Raw genomic sequence first — 9,141 nt, 5'->3', positions numbered from 1 at the left:
ATGTTGGCAAAGCAGCTTTGTTAAGGGCCCACCTTTATCCTCATGATTTTGAAAGCTGCCCGGCTCCCAATCTCTATGTGGGGAATGACCGATTGAACAGAGGGCAGCAAAAGACTCTGATCATCATCATCATGGGTCTAGGTTTCCGTACTTCCTGCCAAATCTGATCAGCATCTAAATGGCAGGGGATACATTCAGAATGACAGACTTAATGTCACATGGGAATCGACTGCATCAAAAGAAAGCAAGCCTTGAACAGGGCCAGCTCATGCTTTACACTTCCCCATTTTTATCTCCTTTCACCTCTTTCTCTTCCTCCTCGTCCTCCGCACACTTATCCACCCCCCCACGCTCCCACAGCCCCCACAAACCTATACCCATCTCCCACAATATACAAGATTAAGACTTCATTTTAAACTTTTGTGCAATCACCTCTATGTACACTACACAAGCACATGTAAATCAGGACAAAAATATTTTTTAAATCAAATGAATGAATGTTGCCTATGTTCAATTTTTACAATATAATTTGGTATTTTTCTGGTTCTGAGATGGCAAAACCCCTTGCTGAAAGGAGTACTCCCAGGGGCAAGGGGAGGGACTTCTGGTGGCAAATGTCAGGGGTTAGGGGGCAGGATATCTGGTCCCAAGATGGTGACCGGGGTGGGGCACCTGTCAGGGGGTGGGACTACCCATGTGGCCCTTGACACTTACCAAAACTCGGTAAGTGGCCCTCCGCCCAAAGTAATTGCCCACCCCTGCCATAATCGTTCTCTAACAGGGTTTTTTTTTTGCAGTGCTGAAAAGAATATAAGATCATTCTTCTCTGGTTTCCCAGAGGAAGGGAGGCAGGAAAAAAGAATTCTGCTGCCAAAAAAAACCCCTTTTAGTCCTTAAAGTTCATGCCTTTAGAGGGTAAAATAGATCACAAAGACAAAAAATGTTAGTATGTATTCCCTGTTGCCTGACTCAGTGGACTTATTGTTTTGGGAACTCTAGGAACTGAACTTCAGGAGATACAGAGAATGATTGATAACCTTCAGAACCCCCTGGATCCCCACAAGGTTGCCCAGCTGGTAATCCTTCATAGAGAAGTTATGTTTCTACAGTTTGATGCAATAGTCAGGCATCTATTACGGTAAGAATCAAAGGTGCTAATGCCATCAGATCTTGCCTGCTAGTCTGTTTTATGAAGTGCTGACCATGAATTAGTGCAGTGAAAGGGGAAGGAACACAAATAGGAAAGAATTTAAAGTAGTCCTCTATAAAGGATGTTCTAAAAAACCCCATTTTCTTTAGGAAGTATGTCCTACATCAGCAGCTCTCAATCTTTTCAAGTCAGGGACCAGAACAATCTGGTTTTGGTTTGACATGGACTGGGTGGCTTCTATTAGTGCATCAGCAGTGAGGGGACTCTGTCTCTGCCCATGTTGGGGCCAGGTAGCTGAGAACTCTGTCCTCTTTGCTGCCACTTCCCCAAGCCCCTTGCTCCTCAGGTGGGGCAGGAGAGTAGCTCCCAGCTGGTGTAGAACTGCACAGGGCCCAGGCAGCTGGAAGATGAGTTGATGTTGTGCTGCAGCTGGAAGGTGAATGGGGGAGGGGACATAAAGGGGGATAGGGAGGGAGAAGCGACACCAGCATGGATAAAGCTTCCAGTTGCCTGGCCCTGGCACAGCCCTCACTGACTGGAAGCCACACCCGTGCCACAGCCAGGAGAGGTTAGGGGGTGGGGGAAGGAAGCAGCAGTAGCAGGAGCTCAGCTGAAAGTTACCTGGCCCTGATACAACTCCATTTTTCTTAGCCTCAGTCTCAGAGAGTGCCTAAAAGACCATCTAAGGGATGCTCATATTAGTCTTTTAAATGTGTATTGCAGTGTTGTTGCCACTGTCATAAAAACTAAATGGAATTGCAAAATAAGAGCAAATTATTTCATTTAACCAGCTATTTCCCTCTGCAGACTGGGATCTTAATGGTGAAAGATGTATATTACAAGCACTGTGCAACCACACAGAGGGAGTCTTGTGCAGAGACTTGAAACAGAGCCTCCTACCTTCTTTTTTACATGTCATTCAGTTGTGTCCTCAGAATGTTATGGGCAGATGAGGCACTGCAGCATATGTATTGTGGACTGAACTAGGTAGAGTTTTCTGCTGACCTGCAAAAAACCAGAAATAGAAAAAAAAGGGTTAACAGACTTTGCTGTTTTTTTACTGATTAGGGCATTATGGGGGCAGTTGGTTATGAAAACATTTCCTTCTGATAAAGGTGCATATGTTGACAGAAAATAATATGACGTGTTACATCTGTATTGCACACTCTATTGTGTGTGTATAATTAATTTTGATTCATTTTCTCCACTCTGGGATTATAGTGTAATCCCAGCAGCAGTGCAGGCTATTTTCTTAAGAACTCTTTGGTGTGTTCCAGCTGTGAATATTGTGAGAGGTCCCTAAAACTTTTTAAAAACCCATTTTTGAAAAAAATGCCCATTTCTACAGCCACATACCAACACATAAGGTCCCTGCCCTAAACAGTCTGCAGAGAGAGGGGGAGTTAAGGGAGCTCATCGCTTTTTAGGAAATAGGTTGGTGTTACTCCTTAACTTTTAAATGTGTGACTGAAGTGGAATGAAAAGTAGCTGTACAAGAGAAACTCAAATGAAATTAGAAAGCTGTTTTCTATCTAGACTATTGTTTACTTTATATAGTATATTGGTCTATAAATGCATATAGAGTGTACTACAAATTAGCTTTGTGTCTTTAAGGGCATGTGCATGTAGCAGCACTGAGCAGTAGAGGGGTATGAAGTGAGCCTGTTTGATTTGGATTCGGCCTGAATCGGGGACAGTGATTCGATTTGCTGATTTGGCTTAATCTGAATCTGATCTGAAGATTCGATGCTGATTCAGAGAATCAGCAATTCGGACATAGACACAGCTTTAAATGTTATTTCTACGTACTTGGAGGTACCAGCGCAGCTTGTGAATGCTGCGATGCTGGGGCACATGGAGAGTCCCACAGGAGTGTGCGGGGCCCTCCACATGCTCAGCAGTGAACCCAGAAGTGAACTGAAAGTACTTCTGGCCCAGTTCCAGGTCTGCCAGGGAGCACGTGGGTCCCCTCCCTCCCGTGCCCCTCCGGCTCAGTGATTGGCCACAGGGGGACCCTGCATGCCCCCCTAGCCCCAGAAGGCACCAGTCACCAAGCCGGTGGGGTGTGGGGCTCCTGTGGGATGCTCCATGTGCCCCAGCATCACAGCAATTACAAGCTGCTTGCTACCTAGAGGTAGGTAGAAAAAACATTTAAAGCTGTGTCTATGTCCGAATTGCCAAATCTTTCCCAATCTCTCCGATTCGAGTCGGAGAGATTAGAAGGTCCTCTGATTTGATTCGAATTTGGAGATTCAGCCACTGAATTGGGCCAAATTTCTGCCAAATCGAATTAGGGACTGAAGCTTCGCACAGCCCTGTTGAGCAGAGGTATCCCAACCAACTCTGAACAAGCAGTAGAACAGTATTAATATGGCATTCCACTAGTGGTAATAAGAAGTTCTTCTCAGGAAGACTCAGCTGTCTCTACAAGGCATTGTATTATGTCATGTAGACATACCCCAAGTCTTTATGGAAGATGAAATAGATTTGGGGGCTCTTTGCTTGTAGTTTCCAAAGTTTACTGTGTTGCTTTCATTACGTTAGTGGAATGCTGCAGCTGCTAAGTACCTCTGCAAATCAGCTTGGGGGTTCTTCATTTGAGGTACCAACATTTGGAAGCCACCTTTGAAAATGTGGCCTAAGGTGACTTGCACAAGGTCATACATAAACTTCCTATAAAAACCAAAAATAGAAACTAACTCTCCTGACTCATAGTCCTGCCTGTGACTTCTAAGACCTTCCTTATGCTCCAACCCAAAGAGCACACCTTGCATTAGTGGCCCCAGATGCTGATAAGGTGTGCTACCTGTTTGTTAATATTAACCAGCTGGTGGATATTCATGTAGGATATGTTTGTATTTCTGAACAGAAGGGGATTTTGGTTTGTTTTTCTGCAAGCACAAGTGGTCTGTTAGTGCATTCACACCAACCAGTGCTCAGGTGAAATTTGGCCTTTCCCTTGAGCACAAAACTGCAGTCAGTTGTGAGGCACAGCACACAGATTGTGCATTCATTCCAGCTTATTAATATTAACATCTAATTCTATCCCAGAATGCTCCAGGAGAGATTTTTACAAAGTTGGGATTTAGCTTGGTTTTAAAAAGGGAATTCTGATGTCTCTTCAGAGAAGCATTTTTGTCATCTGGGAATATTTCGGCCTACCAGAACATTACAGACAGCATGTACCACGGGCTGCCTCCTTTGAGTAACTCTGTGGTGAGGAGTGCATTTGCTTCGCAGTTTGGGCTCCCACAGCCACTGGACCCACATAGTCCCAGCGTGAGTAAAGTGCGCTTTGAAAGAATTATTGACTTCTTTACTGTTTGGGTGCTAAGGAAGAAATCTTGTTGTGATACTATATTTTGTGGTGGCAGAGAATCCTAGAGAGGTAGGGCTGGAAGGGACTTCCAAAGGTCATCTAGTTCAACCCCCTGCCTGAAGCAGGATCATCCCTATCCAAACCATCCCATACAAACCATAATCTAAACCCTACATAAGCCTACTGTCAACCCTGACATAACACAGTCCTACTACCATAACCCTAACAGGTAAAGCAGGAGAACTACAGCAGCCAACATCCTGCTTTTATGAAATGTTATTAGTTTATACACAAGAGATGCCAAGAAGAACTTAGAAGTTTGTAACTTCAAATCTCCAGTCATTGTGGGCCTTTGTACATGCCACAAAATTGGCCTTTAAAGTGGCTTAAAGTCCTTTCACGCTGCTTTAATGGTGTTGCTGTTTGCACGCTCAGCAGCATATTCTGCTTTAAATGACTTTGGTACGTAGCAAGATAAAGCACCTCTGAGGTGTTTTAGTCTGCTACCTAACAAAGTGCAACAGTGCATGGGGCACTGGAAGCTGACGTGCTCAGGGCTTGGCAGGCCCCGGGCAGCTCAGGGACTGTGGGACCCAGCAGCAGTCGGTGCAGGCAGGCTTCACTAGAAGACAAAAAAAAAAGCAGAGAGCCTGACATTTTTCTTTTTTTTGTTTTTCTCCCTGGAGCCTGCCTGCCTGCCTGGCTGAGCTATGTGGGGGCCCGGTGCTTCCCTCTGTGGCTGCAGGAGGCCAGGGCTTCTCTCTGTGGCTGCGGCACTCAGGCTGGGTGCCAGTGGGGGCACCCATGCAGCTCAGGGACTGCTTGGCCTGCTGGCAACTCACCCCCCTGCCTCTTACTTCTCCCCCTGTGCAAAGAGGCAGGTAAGGATCGGGCTCCCACCCTTGTGTACACGCCACGGGGGTTTAGTTTGGTTTAATTCTCCCTAAATTGAAGCCTTGTTTTTAAAAACCCACCATTTCAATTTAGGGAGAACTAAACCAAATTAAACCCCCGTGGTGTGTACAAGCAGCCTGTGACTACAGTCAATTGTGCTTTGTGACTTGGGGACCCAGAAAATCGTCTAATCGGCACAGATTCTTTAACAGTAGCCATTTCTCTGTATTGTCATATCTCTGGCTGCCAAAGTAGAGGACTGTTCTGTATGATAGATATTGGGCCATTTTGACTATTTGAATTGTAGTGACAGAGCTTCTTTTCTGTCATGAGTTGTCTTTTCTTTCCTCTCTGTTCTTTCCTTTCAGTCATGAGTTGTTGAATGCATTGTATACCCAAGGCCTTTCATCACTTGTTGACTGCCCCTGTTGTTTGACCTGATTGATCTTTGTTTGTTGCTGATTGTTATTTGTTTCAGAGTGCCCCTGCTGATTGTCTGCTCACTTCAAAATTCCTCCTTTTGCTAACACTGGCATAGGTCTGCCAGGATCGCTATGATGAGAGCACTAGTGTGTGGGTCATAGCAGTGGTCACAGCATCTTAACCACAGTGTCACATAGACTTGCTCTGAGTCAGGTTACACAGTATGCTGCCAACTTATTCATACTAACACTCTCAGTGGGATGACAAATTTTGTAAAATGTAAAAGAAAAAAAAAAGTTAGGCCTAGGCACTGGTATAAGGCCCACTGAAGTTTAGTTTTTTTCACTTGAATTCAGCTGAATTCTTAGGCTCCCAGACACAAAGGTTAATAAATGTCTCTAGATCTTAGGTCTTAATTTTCCTCTGCTCATTCAGTTACACCCCGCTGGATGACCCTAAACTATTGCTTTCACACGTGTTGCTTCCCAGTACTTAGAAAATTGCAATTTTCTGCAATCACTAACTCCCTCAAGTAAATTTGCTCTCCTTCAGAATCGATGTAGTAGTAGGGCATCTCCTCTGTGTTTAGATGTGTAAACCGGGTGGTACTCCAAGAAGTACCCCCTCTCCAATTGAAGGGATCAAAGCAGGTGCACAAGTGCTGTGGGAGGTGTAGGGACTCTCCTCCCCTACAGAGCAGAGCCAGACCACCAATGGGGACTTAACCATATACCTTTTAATGAGAGAACAGTACTGGGAACATAACCAGTATAAACCAGGAGGTATAGGGGACACTACAATGCCCTGAGGGGGCAGGATCCAACAAAGGTTAGACACTTACAATCATAGACATATTCATCCAGTAGACAAAAGACAGGGTTAACAAAATATAACACACACACAGCAGACCAAACAATGCTGGCTGGTGAAATGTAAAAGGCACAAAATACAAAGTGTCAAAGGAATATAGTGGTCCCTCGCTGGTCTCCCCTGATTCAGCTGCGCTGCCCCTTTTATCCCCCTCCAGGTGACCCAAGGGGCCAATCAGGGGATATGGAGGGTGAGTCTCTGGGGCCTGATTGGTGAGGAAAAGGATTCCTAAGTCCTCCAATCATCTTCTACCCCTTCAAAACCCCTGGGCTAAGTCACTGCCAGCTAGCCTGTCACAGATGTGTTGGTGGTTATGTTAGTTTCTCCTCCCTTGTGGCAATACTGTACTGAAACACTGTCCATCTTCTGTGGGGGTATGCTCCTCTCCCTTCCCAGTATTCTTAGCACATGTGTACTGTGGAAAGTAAGATTTCGCTTTCCTACATAAGCACAGCGTCATTTGGGTATGATACCTGAACACTTTAATCCAATGTATTTCATGCCCCCAGAATAACAGGTGAGAGGGGAGGGAGACCTTTTAACACAAGCTCTCAACTTTCTTCCTGTCCTTAGCTTAAATGAGATCCCTTTAGATTTGTTTAACATTATCTTTCTACTGATGAATATATTTAGGCATTGATGCTGTTTCCTTGGAGGGCATTACTAGCGGATGGAGGACCATTTCCAGTCACTATCAGCAACCTAATTCCCATAAATTATTACATGCAGGTATGGTGAGTGTTACAGGTTGTATATCTGAAAGTTACGCCAGTGGTATTGTGATAAGATAGAAATAACACACTGCATTAAAACAGAGCTGCACTTGAATAACAGCTATATTTTCTGAAAAATAAACCCAGAAACTGAAATTATTTTACCATTCAGATCTGATTTGAATTTTGTTTTGCTTAGATAATTAAATTAGACTCATTTCTATATATTTTTTGGCTGTCAGGCATCTCCCACAATGTCTTTTCATGAGTTTTAGGTCCACTATGCCACAAGCTTCTAGTGGAAGTCATTTGGTTTTATATAGTGCACAATCTTAGTTGTACTAGCAGTAACTTTGTTCTGTAGTTGCTTACTGAGATCTGTCCAGATAATCTAGGAAATTGCAAAAGGTGTCTGTCTCTCTCTCTAGCTGTGCCTGTGCAGACTAAGCGATGATGATCGAAAAATTGCTCATGGGGAGCTGGTTGGGATTCATTTTCTAATGGAGGATATACTGGAGACCAGCTGTGATGTTATTATGGAAGATGATGCTGAACAACAAACTTTAGCCAAGAAAAAACAGGTACCTCTGGCCAATTTGTTCATTCAGAGCTATATAGATTTCATGCAAAACTCCCTTTGACTTCCACTCCTGGGACTTGTTGAATGTAATTTATGGTCTTTGGCCCCATGTAATTTATGCTGGAATAAACTAGTTCATTCCTGACTCCATGATAAACTGAAAGCAAACTTATTTCAAAGGAACTTTTGAATGCTCCTGAGCAGAAAGCCACAATAACTGACTCCCTCACAAGGGCTACTGCTAACCACCAGCTGTTGCTACTTGCTATTTCTAGAAACAAGGATGGGGAGGGAGGACAGAGTGTCACTTGACTTCCTCCAACTGTGCCACAGCAGACTAGAAGGGAAACACCTTGGTGTACTTTTAACAAGAGCTTCTCAGTGGAGGGAGGAAAGGAATGGCTTGACCATCCTCAAACAACAAGAGCTGTATGATTAAGATCGTGCTTCCAAAAACATTTGTACTGTGGTATCAATGTGGTGAAGGGTCACGGGTACAGTTAGGTCTTTCCAGAATCTACACAAAGGTTTGGTTCAGGGGATGCACAGTGGTTCAAGCCATTTCTCACAGGAAGTAGATAAACCTACCAATTTGTCAGCATGTAAATGAGTAGTGATAGCATCCCTGGAGGCTGTTGGGAGGTGCAGGTGTCAAGAAATGAGCCAAGAACACAACATTTATTTATTTTGGGGTGTTTTTCCTTCAGGAACTGAGCTGAGAGTTTGACTTCTATAAAGGCACTTTTGTCAGAGGTTCACAGGGAACTTTATTGAGGTGAAAGACTCAAGGAGGGATTTACCTTCTAGGTAACTTATTTCAGGCTACTCTGTTGTATATCAGTATTCATGGGATTGCAGGACATTTCTGTACTGTGTTCTTTTCACTCAGTCTCTAACAAATATTTAGTGGCTTGTCTTTTTCTATTAAATGAATTCAATGCCTAATTGTAACAAAATGTTTTCCCATAATAATTTATGCAGAATTTGGCAGAAACAGTTGAATCAAATGCCAGCCTATCAAAGAGTAGTGGAAAGACGTCCAGAGCTCTGTGGAGGCAACATGATCCGCTTACTTCCTGCACTTTGATGAAATCTTTTTTGATAATATGGAAGCAGTTGTCAGTACTGAAGGCAGAATGGGGCAGACTTAAACTGAAAGTTGAGGATATCAATACGGTTCCTCTTTACAGAT

At 43.9% G+C, this 9,141-nt stretch overlaps 1 protein-coding gene across 4 annotated transcripts in view; it reads left to right on the top strand.

The window, feature by feature from the left end:
- LOC109299620 (transmembrane protein FLJ37396) overlaps positions 1-9,141 on the top strand; it is a 218,140-nt gene that overhangs the window by 148,996 nt on the left and 60,003 nt on the right. For 3 of the 4 annotated variants that reach the window (XM_019520116.1, XM_019520117.1, XM_019520113.1), the window contains exons 30-34: positions 1,000-1,138; positions 4,276-4,429; positions 7,290-7,385; positions 7,798-7,950; positions 8,928-9,004. In XM_019520116.1, coding sequence (XP_019375661.1) covers positions 1,000-1,138; positions 4,276-4,429; positions 7,290-7,385; positions 7,798-7,950; positions 8,928-9,004 — 619 coding nt within the window. The remainder of the gene's footprint in view (positions 1-999; positions 1,139-4,275; positions 4,430-7,289; positions 7,386-7,797; positions 7,951-8,927; positions 9,005-9,141) is intronic. The other variant, XM_019520115.1, reaches the window with a different exon arrangement.

The sequence above is a fragment of the Gavialis gangeticus genome, unplaced genomic scaffold, assembly GCF_001723915.1.
Source record: "Gavialis gangeticus isolate Ggan-Ray unplaced genomic scaffold, GavGan_comp1, whole genome shotgun sequence".
Taxonomy (NCBI): Eukaryota; Metazoa; Chordata; order Crocodylia; family Gavialidae; genus Gavialis; species Gavialis gangeticus.
The sequence above is the reverse complement of the archived record's forward strand: the minus strand, read 5'-3'. Positions and strand labels throughout refer to the sequence as shown.